Raw genomic sequence first — 24,339 nt, 5'->3', positions numbered from 1 at the left:
TGTCTCTGTTTTAGGTGTCAGACTACCTCGAGGTTATCACACAGCCTATGGACCTGTCCGCCATCATGATGAAGATCGACACTCACAAGTACACGGTCGCCAATGATTTTCTAGTGGACGTTGACCTCATTTGCAGCAACGCGTTAGAGTACAATCCAGACAAAGACCCAGGAGGTAAATATATAATATAGAGCAACTGGATAAATATTAGAACATCAAGTCTTATAGGGCGTTCACACCGCCAGCAATATGCAGCAACAGAAAGTCATTCATTTTTAAGGAGAGTTGGTGCAGAGTTGAGCAGAATATGATGGTTATGTCATGTTATCTTACCTTGTATCTTAAAGTAACTTTTTTGAGAATTGTATTCGAGCACTTGACTAAATAAACCAAATGCAGTATTTTAATTTTCAAGTAATACAAATAACGGCAAATATAAAAATATGATGCATGCATAAAATGTATAATGAATTATACAGTATATGCATAGAGGAAAATCTATTTTTGACATTCAAGTAGTGTTTTTACTAGTTGACTATTTGGTGCAGAACTAGTCGATTACTTGTGTACACTCCTAGTACTTAATAGAGGTTTTGCGCAATATACTTCTGTAATCTACCAAAAATGAGCATAAATGTTGTCCATTGCATATACTGATTGATATCTAAAAGTTTTTATAATTTTTCTTCCCAGTAACATTCGGATATTAAAATTGAATAACACCAAAAATAACTAGCTAGGTTAGCTGATTATCTTAAAATTCCATAGATGTCGCCATAAGTTTATACTGTTGTTAACACTTTTTCCAACAAGCGGATGCGATGAGACCTGTTTCGCTGTTTATTCATGTGACGTCTGTCATAAAGCCCATTTAGAGCTTCTAAAACAGTGAAAAAAAGCAGCAGCAGCAGCGACTGCCGTACTTGAAGTCGTGTAAAGGACATTAAATCAATGATTAATCAGTCAGACTTGGTTCTTCACTGAAAGATATGAAAATTTGAGGACAGGAAATGCAGCTAGATATTAACCCATTCACCCTTCTTCATTCAAAAGGCACAGGAAATCATTGTCACTGATCTCTCCGCAGAGTAAAAATGGCACTATAATGAGCAGTCTCCATAAAACCCATTCATCGCTTTAATGGACTTCTTGCTGTTCTCTGGCCATACAGTAGGTCAGTTGGGACACTTTGTAGTTTAGAAAATCATGTCAGATATTTATTGATGTAATGGACGTGCAATATATGTACATAGTACAGTGAATATAAACTAAACTAGAATGAATTGATCCATGGAAACACAGTACCTGAACTACTGATACAGACCATATAGCATTGCAAACATCATTCGCAAACCCATCTAAAGTGGTAAGGAGCCCTTCTGATGTGAAAGGCATGCTTTATTTAAAAAAAGAGCAACATGTTCATATTAAAACCTGTCCAAACTGTCATGTGATTACCACATCATTGTTTTTGAGCAAAGTGAGGTAAGATGGCCGTGTATTATTATTTGATTTCTGAATGTTGTTGGAAGTCTGCTAGCTGGCTACTTCTGGCAACACTTAAGATTTCTTTGTCAGGACTTAACTCCCAAACGTCTGGATTAATTGGTCAGCCATTGAAGGTTGTTGGCTAAATGCAGCCGGTGCCTATGAATAAATCATAGTAGCCCATTTGCTGGGAGAACGTGGGTCATTTGTTTAAATGCAGCGTTCACAGAGGAGCCACTGAAGGAACGAGACAAAACGCAATTAGCTACATTAATAAGGAAACTGAAAGGGGCTTCTGGTCCATTTAGAGCAGGGGAATATGGGATTTAGGAGCTGTCAAAAATTCCATTTGTTAAGCATTACTCTCACAAGTGAAGCATGAATATTTCACTTAAAATCTCTTCCATCGCTATATAGGTATTATTTTTGTTCATTCACTGTTGTTTTTTTGTTGTTGTTGTTGTGCATCAATTCTGTTCTTCGAATTGCAGTGCAGATCCAAATAGAGTACGGAAACCTCCCTTTATTAAAGAGAGTCTTGCAGTGGTTGTTTGAAAGTCAGATTCCTAGAAAATGTGCTCGTACCCCAGCTGAAGTTTCAAAATCACAACTTTCAAGACTGCATCCCAGTTCACATAGATCATACTGAAAGTATGTACTTGTCGAAGTATGTATTTTGTAGTAAAACATTGTGAATGCAAGTGTATGTATTTAAATGTCTTTGTGTATTTATGTTGTTACGACCCAAGATTTTTAAATTTTGTCTACGAGTTTAAGGGATTAACATTTATTAGAAAGTACAATGCAAACAGTGGTAATAATAATAATAATAAAGCAGAGGAAATTGGAGTATGAACATTGATTTATTCTTCCCAGCCCATAAACACAATAGGAAAATAAACTTTAAATGATTCCAAATATAAATAGTCAAACAAATAAAGAAAAATACAATGAAATTCACCAAATAAAAATGAAGAGCACGAGTGCCAAAATCAAAGAACTAAATAAAACAAAACACCTCTAACTATAACCATGAAATCTAACCTTGCTAAATCAAAAGAAAAATCAAAGAAACATCTTCGGCGTGCCAAAGCACCCCTTAACTCACCTCCGCTAACTAACAAACAAAAATTACAACTCAAGGCAACACTCTCTAAACTAGTGAACTAATACATAACATACGCTACATGTGGCATGATGTATGTCACGTGACATTCTAGCTTGCTCTTCGTAAATGAGCACGAGGACACACGGTCAAAACCGATCAAATAAACTAAACAACCGATAGAAAGCTAAAGAAACAAATTAACAACAAATGAGGGACACAGGTCTAACATGGGCTACATAATGAACCTCTACGATGCGTGCACGCGCACATACAGCCAAAGCCCAACCAAAGCCCCCGCCCTCCTTGAAGACAGCTGCCGTCGCCTTTTATAGCCAGCTTCCGGCAGAGCATCATGGAGACGAACGAATCCCAATCAGAATCTGATAACAAGAAACAGATCATAAGTACACTAAACATAATCGTAACATATGTATACACACATATATGTAGACAAATGCAGAAACAATTTCCCCTCTTGAAAACATGTTTCGGAAAATGTATCCGGTTTTACAGCATTGTCACTACATATATCCAATATCTGTTTTTAAAATAGTGTGTCAAGTTAAAAATAGTTTCACATCTTTAATTTACCAATTTTACATTTAAGATTACTTGGTGCCACTCACTAAATTAAACATGCTGTCCGATGAGGTCATGTGACAACAGTGTGTGCACGCCATCAGGATTTATCTCAGGTTCGAGTTTAAAGTCTGTTTAGAGAGAACGGTGTCGTGTTAGCGGCCCCTAATTTAATAACAAATGATCATTTCAACGGAAGTGAATCAATCAAAACTAACTTTAGCTGGAAAATAACATTATTCAAGAACCGCATTAAAACCAAACCAATCTCTGTTACCTTAAATCATATTAAGTTTATCTCTGTAAAGCTGCTTTGAGACAATCTACATTGTTAAAAGCGCTATATAAATGAGGATGACTTGACAGTGTATCCTAGTACTGTTTAAAATGTTTTTCATTAATCTGTTGTTACCAGTATTTAACATTTTTCTTGTTTTTATTTATTTTTTATTGTTGATAAAATGCAGTACTCGGTAAGTAGTAAATTGCTGTTCTATTCCAAGCATAGCCTACATTCTGTGGGAAGGCAGATCTCCAGGAGCTGGATTGAGCATTGCTGTTTTAATTTCTCTCAGATCCATTTGTTTATTTGTCAATTTTGGCACTAGCAGTCTGAGATCTTTGAACAGCGCTTTGAAAGTCAAAATAAGTGTGTTTACACACTCTTCCTCTCAGCCTGCCTTTATATCCTTGACTGGAGTATAGAGTGTCCTCTCACTCGCTCTAGATGGCTTAATTAGGCCCATCTTCCAATTAAGAGGCAACCTTTGCCAGATCCTGACCTCCAGCCTGTCCTGGAGTAATGAGGACTACCCAGTAGTGTGCTCTCTTTTCTCACACACACACACACTTCTCCTCCCTACATGTTTAAAAGCTGCTTGATTTAACGATAGAGAGAGAGGAAAGAGGATAGAATGCAAATGGTTGCTCTGAGAACTTTGAGAAAACACAGTAATCCCCGTTCTCACACCAGTGTGTTTTTGTAAACAGAGATACTTTGATTGACTGCCCGTGGAGCGCTCCTGCCTTAGAAGTATTTTTCAGATTTTCGAATAAAAAAAAAAAGCTGATGCTTGAGGTTCTCGGCTGAATCCCAGTCAATTACAGAGAGCCGGTGCCTGATTACAGCACTATTTGATGTGCCTCTGAGGTTCTTTTCTTGTTCTAGTTGTTTCCAAAATCTTTGTTTATTCTTATCTATTTTTGGTAAATCTTTGTGTCTGGAAAAAATGTAGAACACTGAAATGGTTGTGATATCTGTGATTTAAATTAAAACCATTTTATTTCAGTCAGATGGTCAAAATAAAGTGATTGGAGTAGCTTTGCAGCATGTCAAAGGGCGTTAACTGAAAATGTTTTGCTGCAACAACGGGTGCTCACAGTTTAAACCATTTTGTTGATTCAGAATGGAAGAAATCTAGTTTTGTTTCAAAACCTCTCCTTATTCCCTTTGTGGTGCACTATGTGGCTTTCACTTTGTAGGGAACAGTGAATGAGTCGTTTGAAACACGGCAACAGTATCAGTATAGACCATAGTTAGGTTAGACGCCAAATTGAATTTAACACAAATGAAATGAGGCTGTGAGGGATAGACGTACAGTACAATGGCAAGCACTGCATAAAGGTCCTAGATCACAGAATTTTCTCACAACTTTCAAAGCGACGTTTTGTTGGCTTAACAATCAGTACGTTGTTAAACAATCCATTGAACACACTGTCCTTCTATCCCTCACAGCCTCATTTTTATTCCTGTTAAAAATGAAAGGGATAGTTCACCCAAAAATGAATGTTGTTCATGATGACCCTGATGTTGTTCCAAACCTGTATGAGTTTCTTTCTTCAGCTGAACATATTTTAAAGAATGTTGGTAACCAGACAGTTGACGGCACCCATTGACTTCCATTATAGGAAAAAATGGGGACCAAAAACTGTATGGTTACCAGCATTCTTTAAAATATCTTCTTTTATGTTCAGCTGAAGAAAGAAACTCATACAGGTTTGGAATAACATGAGTAAATGATGACAACATTTTCTTTTTTTGGGTGAACTATCCCTTTAAATATTGTGCTATCCTGATTAAAATCTATATATACTGTATGTAACTGAATTTTTTGATGAATGCGCATATCACATTTTGACTTATATTTTAGGCCTGTAATAAGCCATGTTAAAATTTTTTATATATTTACATGGTAACATTTAATATCACCATCTTACCATTCATATGTATTATATTCGTTAATATCTTTGCTCCTATTGGGGGTTACTGCAGTTTTCATTTGCTTAAAGTTAAACGTTTCCCAACATGACATTGGCAATGTATATGGCTGTTCATGTTGTCAGAATTCATCAACTCTTTTAGAAAATAACTGCAGAAATGCCCCTTCAGATGTATATAAGGATAGACTTTGATTTTTACTTAATAGTTTGTCCATACCCAGCAGGTTGCTGGATAAAAAATAACAACAATAATAATTAGTTCCCTTGACAATGCAGTCATGGAATTTACATTAAAAACTACTGTTATTCAAATTTTGAATAAATTATGCTGCTTATTTAAACTGTGTCTACACCTTGTTGATTATAATGGGTGAGCTTGTGTTCTGTTGTGTTGTAATTGTCATTTTTTTTCACGATTAGCTAATTGCAGTCGTTGTATTTGTAGTCTTGATTATTTATTCAACTAATTGTGCTGCTTTAAAACCCAGAAATCTTGCTGTCAGTCTTCAAGAACATTGCTCTTTCTTCATCCACCCAAATGAATTTTTCATTGACTGTGGCCTTACCGTCTTCCATTATGCTTGCATACAGATAAAATCATCCGCCACAGGGCCTGCAGTCTGAAGGATACTGCACACGCCATGATCGCCTCTGAACTGGACCCTGAATTCGACCGCATGTGCGAGGAGATCAAGGAGTCCCGCAAGAAGAGAGGTGACGCAACACTTTATTTGAGCTAGACTTTCAGTTCACAGGTTGTGCACTGTATCGGAAAACTGTCACAAATCAATCATCTTGCCCATGCACACGTTTACATTTGCAGTTACTGTTTTTAACGCTCCAGGTTTAGACCAGTTTAGGCGGATTTAGAATGAAAACAATTTTTAGTTTTCTCCTTATTCTCCTGCTCTCCTTATTCTCCATGTAGTGCTGTATATAGCACCAAATATGTAACCAAAGTTTTGGATACATGCGATGATGTAGACTAGTTTGTTTGTCATCACCTTTTGTATGTTTACTCTAGTATTTTATGTCTGTAATAAGCCATGTAGAAAATGTTTGCTTGTTTTTGTTTTTATTAGTGCTGTCAGTTAAACGCATTATTAACGGCGTTAACGCAAACCCATTTTAATGGCGTCATTTTTTTAATCGCGAGCTTAGCGTTCTTTTTGGACTAGCAAACTTTGTAGTTTTTTTCACATGCTGTTGCAACAACTAGTAACGTTAGAAAAACTACAACACCGCACCGGATCTAGGTAGACCGGAAACAAAACAACAGGCACACACTTGTTTGGGCTTGCGAGCTGGCTAAAAGAGTAGTAGGTTAACGTTATGTTTTGAGTGGATGGCGAGCGCGAGACACCGAAATGGATGCCAATAAGATTCTGAATGGAAAGTTTACTTTTAAAAAGTTGCCAAATTGTATCGCCCTGTTTTGATCCCTTAGAAAGGGCTGTTAAAGGGGCTGTTTGTGTGACAAAGTATTTTTTTCACCCTTTTATTAATGGACAGTGTTACATTGTGTGAGAGATTATTTGCTCCGAGTGTGAATGACTGCTTCAAGTGAGAATGTTAGTGTGAAATTGAACATATGCCAATGTTGTTTTCAATAAAAAAAAACATTTGCACAAAGCAAGCCGATCCACTTTTCCATGTTGATAAGAGCATTAAAATGAGAAAAAATAATGTGAGAAAAAAGAAATCAAGGGACATTTAGAATAGATCAAAATGTGCGATTAATTGCGAGTTAACTATGATATTAATGCGATTAATCGCGATTAAATATTTTAGTCGTTTGACAGCACTAGTTTTTATTTAATGCATTTGTTTTATTTATTTCATTTTCTTTTCTTTTTATTTACTTTCTAGATAGTTTGTATATAAATAAATATAAATGTGTATATAAATATAGTATGTATTGTTTGTTTATAAGTATGTAGATACTGTAAATACATATTTATTATTTATTTCTACATGGCTTATGTATGCAAATAAATAAACAAATTAATAAATGTATTTGAATAATTAATATACTAGTCCTTAAGAGACTTACGGTTACAGGGTATCATTAAGAATAATATGCAAATTGGGTTTTAGCCCTAGATTTTTGCATGCACGCCAGTACCTTGTTTAACACCCATCAGCACTAATATTGTGTTAGGGGTTTAATCCTTAAAGGCACATAATGTTGCGCTGTTCATTTTAAAGAAAAAAGGCAACATTTTCCAGGAAAAAAAGATTACTGTAGTTCACATTAAAGGCTGTTGCGAGAGTTTTGGCGACGAGTTCCCCCACCACCCTTTAATCACCAGGGGGTTTTCTCTCAGAATGATTTAGCTCAGGTTCCTGTAATTCGTTCATTTTGTGTCTGCTGTAACGAAAATCTCACACGGCCCCCCTCCGAGCCGCCCCTCGGTTCCTTTTCATTTTGCACCGGTTCAGTGTTGAACGATTACGGTGGGGTAAAAAATGACCTGCTCTAGAGAAGTGCTGTTGAATATTTTATATGGTGCAGTGGAGAAGTTATGGGTATCGGTATTGTGGTGTTCAAGTTTTAAGTTGGGCTGCATTGAATTAAAAACCACCATGAAATGGCTTGACAAGGGCAGTTTTCTTTCCTATGTTGATGAGTTTCCTTCAAAAACAGGATATTGGGATCAGGCTTGTGTTTTTTTTTAATATAAAGGTAGAAACTTTTAATATCCCTTAAAGCTAATAACATGATTTACTACTATTGTCAATTAGATGTAGGTGGTATTAGGAGGCGGGGCATTATCAATCTAGTGTGCATTTGATTGGGCAAGATGAGTGAGTGCAGGATGAGTCATCAATCCTTTTTTATTCAGTTTTTTTTTTTTTGACTAAAATCATTTTCTTAAGTGAAGTTTTGTCATGTATTAGGAATACTAGCAAATAGATTAACCTGAAAGCTAACAGACTGTCTAGCGACAAAAATGAGTGTGATAAAGCCCACTACCAAGTCTTTTTGATTTTCTGATCTCTAGAATCCCAACTTAAATGGCTCCTTCAATGTGTATGAGATTTTTTTCTTTGTTTTCTTTCTTTTCATTTTAGCTTTTGGCAGGCGAAATTTGATTCCTTACATGATTTTGATCACCTTGCGAAGGACTATCTTTCTAAAATCTCCTCTGAAGGCAGCCATATGTTTTTATGTCTAAAGACCCATTTATATTATCAAGGAAAAATAGTGGGATACTATAAGTACTTTGCAAAATCGTAAATTTTATATTGTTTTGTGCTATAAGCCAATATTTTTCACAAGTAGAGAACTGTACGAAAAATTGCTTTTCGCAATAAATATCATTGTTTGCAATCTCGCTTGAAAATTACAACACAGTGAAAAATTCTTCACAGTATATAAATTACAAGGAAGAAGAAAACATGCAGATTAGTTTTTACATCTTTCTTAGCAAGCATATTGTCAGATATTTTTCCAGTTCAGTTCGGGTCTCTGTGGTAACTTGTGTTTTTTGGCTCTCCCAGCCTTTCAGACCACACCGCAGCCGCCAATCACTCCCAGCACCGTGGCAACCAGGAAGCCTGTGGGAGAGGAGGCGGGATTAAGCAGTTCTCAGTGTGATGGAGTGGACAAGCACTGCAGCAGTGAGTACATGCAGAACACAACAGCCAACAACAGAGATTGTCAAGGTCTCTGCTCTCTGTGTGGCAGCTCTTAGGCTAGACTATTTCCAGGTGATCGAACAAGCTGTACTTTGGCTCGGTGTGCTGAAACGAGCCTTGCTTGGTCCGACACTTCTGCTAACAGCTCTGCCTGTGAAAGGAGTTTTCACAAGGGACGGTGTGATTGTGCGACGGGTACTCTGCCGTTAAACCGCTGGTTGTCTTTAACCTCAATCTGAAGGTCAATAAAGGGTCACTGTGCCCCTGGTAGAAGGCTGTAGGTGCCTGTAGCCCCCATGTCACTTAAAACAGTTGTTATAATAGATTGTTGAAAGTAGAGCTGGATGGTATGATGTGGTTTACTATGCGACCGAAGAAATGTCAGCTGATTGAGGCTGTGCCATACCATTTAAATAATACTTTACGTATTAAATGTTCTTATTTCATCTCAGTATATTTATTTCTGTATGGAACTTAATGGATACAAACCAAAAGATAAGATTAGCTTAATATATGTAAAAAAAAAAAAAAAAAAGTAATATTTATAATAAAACATTTTCTTCACATGAAATCAAATTTGAAGGGGAGGAGGTACACTAAAAATGAATTAATAATTAATATTTTTTTTCTTAAACAATATTCTATTTTACTCTGAAATATGGTACAATACTTTAAAATACTAATACGCTAAAATACTTTAACATATTAATGTGAACAATTTAAATAAAAAAATAAAAAAAGTTTTGACATGAGATAATCAATACAGTATTGTGAGGGGAATTTTTTATTTATTTTTAAAACTTGTTTGATGAAACTAAAAGATCATTTTAATAAATGTAAAATAGTTTGAATATTTATTAATTAATTTTATATTATTTTATTAATGAGAAAAATTGTACAAAAAAATTACTCTTGACATGAGATTATATATTACCAATATATATTACCAATACAGTATTGTGAGGGGAATTTAATTAATTATTAAATGTATTTATTTATTTATTTATGGAGCTCGATTGATACAAACCAAAAAATAAGATCATTTGAAGGTATGTAAATATTAATCTATTTATTTATTTATTTAGCTGAATTTCCTGTTATAAAATATAGTTAGTGTGCTATACAATTCCTTTTACAATGTCAATCCATCCACCCCTAAATGAATGGTTTGAGATTCCTCTGTTGTTGTCTCATTGTTTATCAAACTCCTAATGAATTTGCTTACAGATATGACTCATTTTTGTGAGTGCCATTTGCAATCTTATCAGTCGTACAAAACATTTGCATACCTGAATGAAAGCGAATCTCTCTCCTATTGTTTTTGTGCTTCAGTGTCAAATATAGTAGATACTTTATTGCCTTAATGCAGCTTGTTTGTTTCCACTATGGCTTTTATAAGTTAATTGAACAGTTTTGACATCTGTCTGAAACGCAGTTCTAGAAAGACAGCACAAAAGCTTATTGTTCAGTTTTTTTTCTGTCTAATAATAAATGTTTAGCTATTACTTTCTCGAGTGATGGATTTAGAATTACAAAAAAAAAAAAAAAAAAATCCTTTGACTTTGTAAACAATCACTTATAACACCCAACATGGATCCCATGGTCATTGAAAACCTTCTAAAGTTTGTTTTCCATGAAAGAAAGAAAGAAACTTAGAAACATAGAAAGTCATTGAAATGTATTTGTAGTTTCTGTAGTCTACACAATTTTGTCTGCTTCACTACTCTTTGTGAGTGCCGTCTAAGAAATGTTTGAAAAGCTCCTGAAAATAATAGAAATGCATTGGTCAGAACTCAGAAACTGGGAACTCTGCCGCCTTAGTAATTCTTTAGCATCATAGTGCCGACTTTTGCATGAGCAAGCACTAATTTTTCTTCTTATATATATATTTTTTAGCAGTGTTGTGCTTGCCGAAAACAGGCTAAGAGAATAATCTATCTCATAGTGTTTTCAGACAATGTACAAAACATCAAATCACTGCTGTCCTGTAGTTCCTCTGCTATTGATATTCACGAGAGTGAATCAACCAGGATTTATGCAGGTGTCTCCCAGAGCAGAACTTTTCCCAGCATCAGAGCATTGCCCTCTGCTTGCACTCCCTCACCGCCTCGGTAGCACCAGCCAGGCTTGTCCTCTTCTGTGGCGGCTTGGCAGATGGAGAGGGATGCTGGGAATGCTCAGGAGCCATGAGGGTCAGAAAGTACTATCGGCACCTACTCTGGGGCGAGGCCCGCTGGTGGATCTGTGCAGCAGCTGGGAACGTGTTTTATCACATTCATCTCACATCTCTGCTTCAGAAAGGCTTTTAGCTGTGCCTCAAAAAGGTTTTTGTGGAGGAGTGGCTTGTTTAAACCTATCATGCGGCCATGTTGCCAGATTGAGCTGTAATGGCGTGAATTGCCGTGAGCCGCCATTACCACCCCTGGCGCGATAAGCAAGTTCGTTCTTGCAGCTTTGCCAGCGCGGACTCATTAGATTGCAGATAAGTCGTCGGATGGCAGTCGTGGGATGCTTCCACATGCACTTTGGGAGATTAATTAGCAACTATCTCAGATATAGTGGATCTGATGGACATGTTGACTAGTATAAGCTTGCTACAGAAAGGAAATGATCAGTCATGTGGTGTTTATTTTTAGATTGTGTTTTGAGTGATAATCTTTTATTCAGGAATCAACCCAGACGTTGACGTTATTATAAATATCTGGATCACGATGCGAATCACAATATTGTGATTTAATTGTTTGAGTTTGGGTTCAGTTTATTCGAAATGATTGAAAGTTTGAGGTCAGTATACTTTTTAAAAATAAATTAATACTTTCTTTCTGCATTCATTTCAAATAAATGTTGTTCTTTTGAACTTTTCATTTATCAAAGAATCCTGAAAAGAAAATGTCACAGTTTTCAACATTGAGAATAATAAAAAAATGTTTAGCAGCAAATCCGCATATTAGAATGATTTCTGAAGGATCATGTGACACTGAAGACTGGAGTAATGATGCTGAAAATTCAGCTTTGTTATCACCGGAATAAAATAATTGTTTCTTAAATAATAAATAGAAAATAGTTATTTTAAATTGTAATAATATTTCATAATATTTTTTGTTTTACTGTATTTTTAAAAAACATTTTACCTACCCTAAACGTTCAATACATTTCTCTAGTTATACACATTTAAAGTAGTTCATTGGGTTAAAAATTCTCCGTCCTAATTGGTCCTGCACTTCCTCATCTTGCCACAAGATGTCGTATGTCTCTGATTATCTTGCAGTCTCAGTCTACAGTATAACAGCACAAGGGGAAAGAAACACACAGAATGATTATATCTTTGAGAGATGAGAAGGTGGCTGTTAGCTGCAATAAACACCTCAGGATGAGATGGGCGCGCTTCTGTCTGCCTGTGTTATATTTCTTGCTCGTGAACACGAGGTGAGTGAGCACAAGCTCAAACTTTCAGCTCCCAAGAGGTTGTTAAGCATTTCATCTACCTTCCATCTGTTTTGCCCAACAACAAATACTAATTTGAGGAAAAGATTCCTTAAATTAGCCTTATCCCCCAAGTGATTAGTTTTATCTTTGATGTTGTCAAAAAAAGCCATTAGTAGTGTTTTTTTCTTCTCCTTTTATCTGGCTTAATGGCATTTACCGATTTTGGGCTCAGTTGACAATTTAATCTGAAAAGAAAATTGATCCAAGGATTTTCAGGTGTTTTCTTTTTGTGCTTTAAGTTATTCTTAAATTCTGACTCCTCAAACTAATGCTTGCCAATTGATTTTGACAAAGTTTTGTCTCTTTGTCCTTGAACTGCCCGCAACAAAAGTGAGAGGATGGCACGGAAATAGATGCCTGTTTAACATTGTGTCCCTTTTCAAATCTTCTACATGTTCATGACAGGTCTACATGATGCTAGGAGCTTTTGGGTATTATTTGTGAGAAGGTGCTATATTGAAGTCAGCATATTCCAGGTCTCATGAAGTCGTATCCGAGTCATATTTCACCTCATTGTCAAAAGAAAAAAGTATTAAATTATATTCTGTATAGAGACTGTCATTTTTTTTCTTCTAATTTTCATTATTCTCAATGACTATTCTTATTAAATTCTCTTTTAATTCTCAAGAACACTGTAATACAATTTTATTTATTTGTTTTCTTTTATTTAAATCAAAACAAATAATAACTTGCCATGCTTGAATAATTTACTAGTTAGACATAACTACTAGTGTGTGTGTCTATATATATATATATATATATATATATATATATATATATATATATATATATATATATATATATATATATATTCTCGTTATAATAATAGGGTATTTTGGGGTAAAATATACCATCAAGATCCTGAAAATTCTATCAGTTTTCTATTTTTCAAGTCATGCAATAACTTTGTAGGAGGAACCGTCCAAAATACGTTTTTTTCCCCCCACTAATAATCTTTATCTCCGCAAAGTTCTGTGTGCCAGATCATTAAGTCAGAAAGTTTTTCAACTAGATCATCTGATTTGTGATCAAGTCATTTACTCTGGATTTGTGAACTGAATCAAAAAATGTATATTTATATTTGGGGTGTAATGGTACACGTATTCATACATAAAATTTTAGGTACTGATCTTTCGGTTCGGTGCACGTGCGGAACGTAATGTCAAACTCAGAGCTTCCCCCCTGGGATGGGATAATGTAGTTTATATCGGTATACTTTGATGTTGAAAACACATATGAAAAATTATGAAGGACATGATAAGCCGATATGCCAGATAAGTGCACAATCCAAATCTTCAACACGAGACGTGCTTTAATGAAATGTTCTTGACAGACTTTGCGAGATAACACCTTGTGGTAATACTGTGTGCTCTTCTGAAACTAGATGTCCTATATTTAAAATAATTGAATTTGTAGGCGTAAATGTTAGTACCCAAAGCAGTATGACAGGAGAGATGACGAATGAACCATCAGATTCAGAAGCCTCAGCAGTCTTGTACCAACAATGAAGATCACAGACACGAACAAAGAGCGACGTGTTTCCGCTGTGGTCCGCTATTGTCCCGGTGATGAGTCAGCCGCCCAGCACAAACTCATGGAGACGGCAAAACTAAGCAGTTCTATTATCAAGGTCTTTTATGGGATGGCAGAAGGGATATTTAATCCCTGAGGCCGTCCAGAGCTGCTCGCTTTTCTTGCTTATCCTCACTGTTATCTGATGCCGAAGGTTGTGAACCGTTGCCCATGCTCTAAATCAGTGACTTTCTACTGGTTTTGCTTCAGGACCCAGATTTTACTTTGAACATTAATTGGTGAACAAGTTTTTTTTTTTTTGTACAAGTAAAGACCAAAATGTAATAATATTACCATTAACTGCATAAACTCAACAATATGCAAAAATGTGTGTGTGTGTGTGTGTGTATATATATATATATATATATATTATTTAGGAAATCAAAATAGTTGAATATACTGTGTGTGTGTGTGTGTGTGTATGTATGTGTGTGTGTATATATATATGTATATATATATGTATATATATATATATATATATATATATATATATATACACTAGGGGTGGAACGGTACATGTATTCGTACCGAACCGAAACGGTACGGGCGTCACGGTTCGGTGCACGAATTTACACGGAGAATACACGGTATAAAAATAAATAAAACTTGCGTGAAAATTAATTAATGTAATGCGGAACTACTGTTAGATACGCGGGTTCTTTAGGGACACATAATCTGTACCATCGGCTTAGCTCTGAACGCGCGTTCACTTCAAACGTTGGCTTTATACGCGCGTCCTTCGCTTTGGACTAGCGTCGAACTAGACGCGATAGACGCGAATTTAACGCTCTATTCGGGTTTGGTGTGACCGCATAATGAACAGGCTGCGATGTCAAGATTGCAATGCTGGAGTGTGTGTGTTTGTGCGTGTGAGAGAGAGGCGCGGCCGCGATTGAACAGTGGAAACATAAAAAAACATACTCCGTCATTTTGTTCATACAGATCATTAAACCTGCAAAGTGTTTACTTATATTTGTGTACACTCGCAATAAAACACAACATTGTGCTTTTGTCACACTGTAAACTCTTGTCAAACTGTAACCTACAACTGTCACCCAACCAAAATCTCTCTCTCTCTCTCTCTCTCTCTCTCTCTCTCTCTCTCTCTCTCTCTCTCTCTCTCTCTCTCTCTCTCTCTCTCTCTCTCTCTCTCTCTCTCTCTCTCACACACACACATACACTGTTTTAAAAGCAAAACATATTTTTCCAACTACATTTCAAAACAGTCTGTGGGTCCCATCTTTTAGACATTCATCATATTGCATTGGTTTTCATTTCTTGTCCTCGGAGCACTAATCTTACACATTCTACATTGATTAAAAAAGAAAATCGAATGCGTTTTTAATGGTAATATTATTTTATACAGAAATCAATTATTTATAATTCAGATGAGAATAATGTTACATTGTTAATTAATAATGTTAATTAAAATTAAGGAAAACAAATATATTTATCTGAAATATAGCAAATTAATTTTAAATTAATTCAGGTACAATTACCAAACATATCGCAAGGTCTTTTTGTCTTTTTATTAATTTAATTAATAAACGAATTATATAAAACTATTGTCAGTGCACTACAAATAAACTGGTTCTATGCCTTTATTAATAAAACTTATTTAAAAAATACAATGCCTTCTGCATTTTTGTTTTGCTTTTCCCTCCATTGTACCGAAATCGTACCGAACCGTGATGTCTGAACCGAGGTATGAACCGAACCGTGACTTCTGTGTACCGTTCCACCCCTAATATACACACACACACAAACAGTATATACAACAATTTTGATTGTCTAAATATTTTTTTTTAGAAATGGTTTCTGCAGCCAATAATTCACCATACATAACGCATCACATTTAATGTATTCTGGGTCTTTTACTTCTTGAATGTTTTTTTGGAATGAGAAAAATGCAACACAACCTGTCCATGTTGGATAGCCTTTGAACATCGTAAGATATGGGAATTGTTTTCTCAGTTTATATAGAGGTGAATTTTGGTAAAGCTCAAACATATGGAAAACACGTTTTATACAGAATAACAGTGTTCAGAAATCCTTGGCACATTCAGTAAGGGGGAACCGCAGTCCACCAGATGCTCTCCTGAGCTGGAGAAGGTGAAAGTATACGTTTTATCCTGTCATGTGACTTTGTGTCCTAGTCAGAATTTTGCCCTCACATGGAACTTTGTCAAAGCCTAAGTGTTGTACTTGTCATGACAATATGTAGTGTTCAAAAGCAAGACATCTTTTTCCGTCTTTCTTTTCTGTCGTGTTTCATTTTCCTTTTTCAACCATACCCTGAACTACACAATCTGGACTTTGGTGTCTATTCAAACAGATGGTTTTGAAAAAAAGTGGTCTTTTTAGCTTGGCAACGGTTCAGTGAGAATTGTAGAAGCTTCACTGTTGAACATACTGAACATTTGATACTGGCAGGGAGTCATTTTTAAAGTTCAGACTCAGAGCAGATGTAAAAGTAATACCGCAATGGTTTTTAGTTCTTGGTCTTTAACTTTTGCAGACTTCTCCCGTTTGCTTTCAGATATTTATTTATGAAAATAAATAATGCACTCTGGTTGCGAAACGAGCACTGATGTTTTGTACATGACCTATTCCATTAAATAGTGCATTAAATAATGCTTATTACTTATATTAATACCTATAATATTTCAAATAATAAGCCACGAGAGAGGCAGAGTAATTTTTTTTAACCATGATAAAACCCATAGATTCACTTATGGAGAAGTGTTGTTTATCATTCTGAATAAGAAAAGCAAATATAATGACATTAATCCCTGGCATTATGCTCCACTGGTAAATGCATAGAGGTGCTTGGATCGTAATGGTCAAGTATGTAGTAAACCAACACAAAGGTTGCAGATTTGAGTCTACAGTGGGACTGCAGTAGTAACTGGACTCTTGTAGTCACTGTGGAATAACGGTGCCCGCGAGTAAAGCACTTAACCCCAGATTGCTCCAGCGGGACTGGCCCTGCAATTAGTGTGCTGGAAGTCGCTTTGCAGTGTTTGCTAAATGGCAAGCAACTAATTTGTGCCCAAGGCTGCGTTTAACTTCCCTCATAGAAAATCATTGCTGGGGATAAATGTGAAATGGCGTTTTATATTAAACTGTCGTTGTCTTGTGCACAAATCGTGTTTGCTATGTTGAATGAATGACCATTTGCATTTCATTGGTTGTACAAGGATTTACAAGTTTTATCAAGTTAAACTTCGGAAGAAGTCTGTACGGAAGATTTAAGTACTCTTGAGATCCTACAAATGTGGGTTGTTTTTCAACAGGGGAAGTAGAAAGAATTTCAAAGCAATTGTTGTAGTTTAATAATATACTAAACTTTTTCAAATTGATTCTCAGTATTTTTTTGCCCGTCAAATTATAAAATGTTGAAATGTTGTTAATTTGGCTGAATTTCTCTGTTTTTGGAAGCACCCAAACCTAGTGATGGGGAGACGACTCCAAAAGAGTGGATTCCTCGACTCTGAATAGGCCTAGAAAGCCACTCTTGTTGTCGACTCTGTTGCTTTGTCTGAAATTGTTCACTTGTTCACTGATTCTCTAATCCCTATGTAATGCAAGGCAGTTGAGTGCACTATGTCAGCAAGAAGTTAACGAAATTTAGCGAGGAATTGATTCAGACGCTGACGTATTAGTCCGTGCGTGAGCTGGAACTGTTGCAGTAACAACTTTTTCATATACTTTTATCCTGCATGTAGCTTACTTTAGAAATAAATAATAATCATAGTATCTTATACATAGCTTTTTGCCATCTTTATAGAGTAATTGATGTTATATTAATGCAATAAATATAAACAAATTTTCATGTTAGACTAATTTGATTATAAATCATTAAAAACTCACATCAAGAATAAATACATCAATAAGTGCACATTATTATATGTATTTAACTCTCCTGTCCAAGCAGCTTTTTTCCCCCACCTAAACAAGAGATGGTGCGTTTAGCGCCATCATCACCCGACCGTTATAATGAGATAAGTTCATTAAAGAATTCATTACCTTATTTCTCGCTTATGTAAGTCTGACATAATATTCAACCATGTTTCTTGTAACTTCTACTTCTGTAAAATTAGGTGTTGGCAACAGTTAGGTAACAACATTGATATGCTACTCAAGGTAATCATAATCATCTCTAATTTTTTTTACTAATTTGGACAAAAGTGTGTTTTAATAAGGGGAATTTGAGGCTTTGTCAGGAATAAATAAATAAATTTAGTGTGTAAATAACGACTGCAATCTTGTATTATTCCTGACCCTGTATTGATGTAGAGTAAATGGAGTCGAAGAGTCGATCCCATCAAGTCCCATGGTGAGAGTCGGAGTCGACTCCGAAAATCCTGGAATCGAACATCCCACCCAAACCTTTTAACTTTTTCTCTCTAATAAACTGATAAAAATGGTTAAATTGCTGCTTGTAACTTTTGATTTAATTATAATTATGATTAATTTGGTATTTGTGTGCAATTTGTGCAGCAGCTGTCCCAAATACTGTCATTACCTTCATGCAACAAGTATTTTAGAGTACCGTAATAACAAGGATCAGAAATGGAATTCATTAAGATTTTTTTAGGATATAATAATTATTAGTTTATTAGATATTATCAAACTAGTTTGCATGAGTGCTGAATAGTTACTGTTATCGAGTTCTGTGTTTATATCAGTTATCTGCCTACTATAGCACAATCATTTATAAAGGAGTGATCTGTGTGAACTCACATTCCACAGCTGTGGCCTTTTCACCGTACAGTAATCAAACATTTGAGTCTTGAAGGAAAGTTGCCCTATCCGTTGTTCTTTTGCCACACACAGATTCTGTATCATGACACTTAAACCTTTGCAAAGATTACATGATCTGTCCATGTTGCTTTCTGTTTATGCAGTACAAAATCGATCAAATATGTCAGTACTTCAGACTCTATTATCTGGAAAAATAGTGAGATCTAAGAGAGGAATTCATGTTTGTGATATGTAGCATCCATTTTGTTTGACTCCTCTAATAAAACGTCTGTCTGGTCATTTCCAAGAACTCATTAAAACCCCCAAGATTGTGTTTTTGCAAATTTCCCTTTTCATCTTTAGTAGATGAGCAATTTAAAGCTGAAAATCGAAAATTGCAAAGCTATGTCAGGGAGCCATCTGATGAATTATGAAATTTTATTAATCTGTCAGGATGATATTGATCCAACTAGGCAACTTGCCACAATCGTTAAACCACAAATAACTTTTGTTGACGCCCTTAAGAGTCGTAGATACGATCATTTGTGCTATTTAAAGTCAGCTGAAGCTTCATCATGCAGATCTACTGCGGTTTCTGCACAAATAACTTTTGTATCATTTAGAGTTAAGTATACTGTTGCCATTTCTCTCATGCACTGGCTAATTCATTTAGATAAGCAATTTAATGAGCTCAACAAAAAACCGATCCCATGCAGTACAAAGACAACATTTAGTTTAAGCAACTCTTCTTTTGATTTGTGTTGAAGCCTATGGCCTGAATAATACATAACTTATATTGCGTTGGGGCTCCCCATTTTATCCAGGGAAATCTTGCTGGCCCCAAATTGCGCATGGAAGAGGGTATGTGCTCTCCTTTAGAGTCTAGTTCCTTTCCTTAATATGAGCACTAATTGACTTAATTATGGAGATGGGGTGTCTCAAAGTAAAAGACTTCAGTATTCAGGACCCTAGAATGATCATTTCAAGCTTCCAGGTTCATACCTGGAATACATCCAAATGATTCACTTAGTTTTGAAACTATACTTTAAATTTTGTGAAGTATTTAAAATAAAGTTTACTATATCTATGAAGATTGTTTTGCAGCCTACATTTTCCCTAAAGAGAGAGATTTTTTTGTGAACTTTTAGGAGTATACTGGCATCAGAGCGAAGCAATATTTGTATTGGATTTCTTGAAATAATGTATCAATTCTATTATAAACAGATTTCATTTCCTATACTTTTTACTAATTTAAATGCATTAACTTTATCAATTAAAAAACATGACATTGCCCTTTAGCCAACTTGCCTATAAAATGCAATGACTGAAAAAGTATATTAGATTTTTGTTATTTTATTTCCGTGAACATAACTGTGCAGTTGCAAAACAGGCACATAAAAAAAAAACAAAAAAAACAAGATGAAATGCATAAAGAACTCCACAAAACACACCTGGATTATCATGCCCATAAATAACACACAGATTTAGTTTCCTCGTTTTAATTAAAGCGAACACACAATTAACTATATAATAATTTGTTAGCCTATCTGTTTTAGTAAATCGTGCATGACCACGTTGTGATAATTAATTCCCTTAAAACGAGAGAATGAATTACTTCAACAACGTGGCCATGATTTACTAAAACCAGAGAACAAATTTAATTCGTGGCCATGATTTAGCCTAAATGAGAGAACGAATTCTTAATTCATGGGAAGGGAATCTTAATTCGTGGTCAATGGCCATGATATATTTTGTCTGCATGTCATGTACAACACAAGAGCTACCGTACCTATTTATCTAATTTATTATCGTAGGCCTTGTGTATAGCTCACCTTTTGCTGCACTATGTTTGCGTAGCACATCCTCGTGCTTTCTGGCAATGTGCCGCTTTAGATTCCAATACGAATCTTTGCAAACTCGCACTGTCTCTCCACTCTCTTTCAATTTCTTCTCCCTGCTCGTTCTTAACTTTGATTTTTACTGTGATTTATGTATAAGGCTTGCAACTTCACTAAAACAATATTTGAACTATATGGCCTATTTCTCCACTCTTGCTTAGCTACTTTACAGACAGTCTCGAACTAGCAAATCACCAATGTGCATTCTGGGTTGATCGAGTGGCGCTGAGCGGAATGAGCGAGCTCACATGCTCTAACTGGCATATATGTAAATGTCTTTGTACGTATGCGTCTTGAACACACATTAAAATTTAATTTCATGGTGTTTTTAGATGCACGTAGTGTACTAGAGATTGCAGAGACTAGTCGGGTAGTTGACTACTTCAACCACTAGTTAACGCTGTCGTAAGCTATTGAGTACTTGAGCTCGCAAGAACCATTACGACACTCTTGTTTTTCTTAAAGGTGCAGTATGTAATATTGACAGCTAGCAGTTGAAATGCCCAATGTCCAAATTCAAAATATTGGAGTGTTGTTCTGACACAGAATGCACATTTCAGAGCAGAATAACGTGCTGTAGCATTGTTTTTCAGAGAAACAATTATGTGAACTTAGCATGTTTCCTAAATATATGCAAACATAATATGGTATTTTTATGCTTTAGTACAGTAAAAAAAAATGACATACAGCACCTTTAACAAAAATCAGCGAGAAATGACTGCTACCAAAGAGAGTGTGGCAAGAGGACGATGACAGCGATTACACTTCATGATTTTTGTCATACTCTATAAACTATTTTGAAATGGTTGAGAGAAGATCCAGATCCATTTTTATTCTGTTGAGGACCTGCGAAATGTTACAGTATATGAGGAGGTTAATGTTAATATAATACCCCTAGGGTAACTGTTAAAATACATTTTATTAATATATGTATGCATATTGTTAGACATAAAATATGCGGATGTTAAGGTTATAATGTTGCACATTAATTTACGATTTATTTTGCCTGTGCTAAATACAAAATGAAACCCATTATTTTAATGTTTTTACAATGCATTTAAGAGACATAATTGTTGAAAACATTGGGCTGTTAATTAATAAATACTATTATTAATTATGTATTTTTTAAGCAATTCACATGAAATTGAGCAGACATTGCTATTAACAATGAAATCATAAAATTACAATTCATAAAAACAGTTATATTTAATAAAGTGTAATGACATAGGAAAAAAGTATTGAACACACTTAAGAAAAACAAAACAAAAAAGTAGTTCTACCTCCTACCTGTGCCAATTAGAATCAGCTGGTGCATGTTGATAGGTTAGAAAAAGGCTTACCCACCTCTGAATGCAAGTATACAAACATCTCAGGATGGGTAGAGGCAAACGGCTCTCCCAAGATCTTGTTTCACAACTCCAGATTTCACAACTCCTAAATGTTCCTGTAAGCACCATTGGGGCCATTATCCACAAGTGGAAGGATCATCACTCCACCATCAATGCCACGCACAGAAACTCCTCACAAGATTTCTGATCAGGGAAGTCAGAAGAGTAGCCCAAGAGCCAAGAGTCCTCAGAAAGAGCTCCAGAAACACTTGGAAGCAGCAGGTACAGTTGTCACAGAGAAAACAATAGGCAATGCACTCCACCGCCACGGCCTTCATGCATGCTCACCCCGGAAGGCTCCATTATTGAAGAAGAGGCATGCTGAAGCTCGTTTGAGTCTGAATTATTGGGAGAATGTAGTCTGGTCAGACGAGACAAAAATCTAACCTTTTGGTAATAATACCACACACCATGTTTGGAGGAAAAATGGCTCTGCATATGACCCTAAAAATACCATACCAACAGTGAAGTTTGGAGGTGGAAGCATCATGGTGTGGGATTGTTTCTCTTCTCATGGTACTGGCAGAGTCCATATTATTGAAGGCCAGATGTATGGAGCAAATTCTTCGAATTAATCTGTGACCATCCAGCAGGATGATGAGGATGAGACGCGAGTTCAACGATCCAAACTACTACACAGGAGACTCTGAATTGGTTCCTGAGGAAGAAAATAAAGTTGTTGGAATGGCCCAGTCAATCACCAGATTTAAACACAATAGAGCATTTGTGGAAGACGGCCCCTGGAATATTCAGTGTTTAAAGACAGTCTGTTTAGCAGAATGGACCAAAATCCCTCCTGAGCACTGTGAGCGATTAATTTGTTCATACAGGAAGCGTCTTGATAACCTGGCCCTTGCCAGATGAATTTCGCTCCGCCTAGCTTCACTCACATCCATCTGGAACCTCTTCCATTGAGAGTGATTTCTCCAACCAACTTTATGGTTTAGCCAATCAGGACGCAGGGCGGGAGTTTCATAGATGTGACGTAGTGGAGAAGCGACCGTGAGACTGTTTTGATTCAGACAACAATGGCGGCTCGCATCGAGGAAACAAGCGTTAACATTGATGCTGCTATTTCATCCGTGTTGTCCAATCTACCTAATATTGTTTCATTAAAAGAACATCAGAGAACGGCTCTTAAGGCTTTTGTTGGTGGAAACGATGTTATATAGATCAGTGCCTTCTCCCGACCGGATTCTTCAGCGTCACGGGTTGGCTTCGGTGTGAGTGGTTGAAATAGCACGTCGATAAAGATGACAGACAAGTGGCTTATCCAATCATATGCAAGGATTTTTGATAAGGCCCAGCCTTCTGAAACGCCATTTCAATGGATCGGTTCCAGATGGATGTGAGTGAAGCTAGGCGGAGCGAAATTCATCTGGCTAGGGCCAGGTTAGCGTCTTGAAGCTGTCATTTCAAACAAAGGCTTTTCCACAAAATATTAAATACAAATTTAATAAGTGTGTTCAATACTTTTTTTCCTGTCATTTCACTTTATTACACATACCTTTTTTTTTATGGATGGTAATATTATGATTTCTTTTTCTGTGTAGATTTTCTGGGTTAATACCAATGTCTGGTCAATTTCATGTGAATTGCTGCATCATTGGAACTGTGTTTAATAAATGTTGACGAGTTGAATACTTATTTACCCCACTGTATGTGTATATACACACACACACATATACATACATATATATATATATATATATATATATTAGGGCTGTCAGTTAAACGCGTTATTAACGGCGTTAATGCAAACCCATTTTAACAGCGTCAAATTTTTTTATCGCGCGATTAACAGTCTTTTGGGCCTAGCAAACTTTGTATTTTTTTCACATGCTTTTGCGTCAGGACGCGGCATCATACGTGGCGCTGCGCTGCGCTATGAAACAAACTCGTTTCAATGGCTTGCGCTGCGCGAGGAAGTTTTGTTGCTTCGTCGACCAAAGAGCAAGCGGATCTAGCTAGACCGGAAACAAAATGACAGGCACGACGCACACACTTGTTTGGGCCAAATAGTTGTTTAACGTTACATTTTGAGTGGACGACGAGCGCGAGATGACGAAATGGATGCCAATATTCTGAATGGAAAGTTTACGTTTAAAAAGTTGCCAAATGCTCCCATTGACAAGACCAAAGTGATCTGTGTGTTTTGTCGTTGTGAACTGAGCTATCGTCATCGCAGCACGTCCAGTCTGAAATACCACTT

General features: G+C 36.1%; 1 protein-coding gene across 2 annotated transcripts in view; it reads left to right on the top strand.

Moving 5' to 3' along the window:
- atad2b (ATPase family AAA domain containing 2B) overlaps positions 1 to 24,339 on the top strand; it is a 106,503-nt gene that overhangs the window by 35,148 nt on the left and 47,016 nt on the right. For both annotated transcript variants that reach the window (XM_056269247.1, XM_056269246.1), the window contains exons 22-24: positions 15 to 174; positions 5,987 to 6,109; positions 8,900 to 9,019. In XM_056269247.1, coding sequence (XP_056125222.1) covers positions 15 to 174; positions 5,987 to 6,109; positions 8,900 to 9,019 — 403 coding nt within the window. The remainder of the gene's footprint in view (positions 1 to 14; positions 175 to 5,986; positions 6,110 to 8,899; positions 9,020 to 24,339) is intronic.

Source organism: Rhinichthys klamathensis, unplaced genomic scaffold, assembly GCF_029890125.1.
Source record: "Rhinichthys klamathensis goyatoka isolate OS25496 unplaced genomic scaffold, OSU_Roscu_1.1 h1tg000281l_1, whole genome shotgun sequence".
Classification (NCBI taxonomy): Eukaryota; Metazoa; Chordata; class Actinopteri; order Cypriniformes; family Leuciscidae; genus Rhinichthys; species Rhinichthys klamathensis.
The sequence above is the reverse complement of the archived record's forward strand: the minus strand, read 5'-3'. Positions and strand labels throughout refer to the sequence as shown.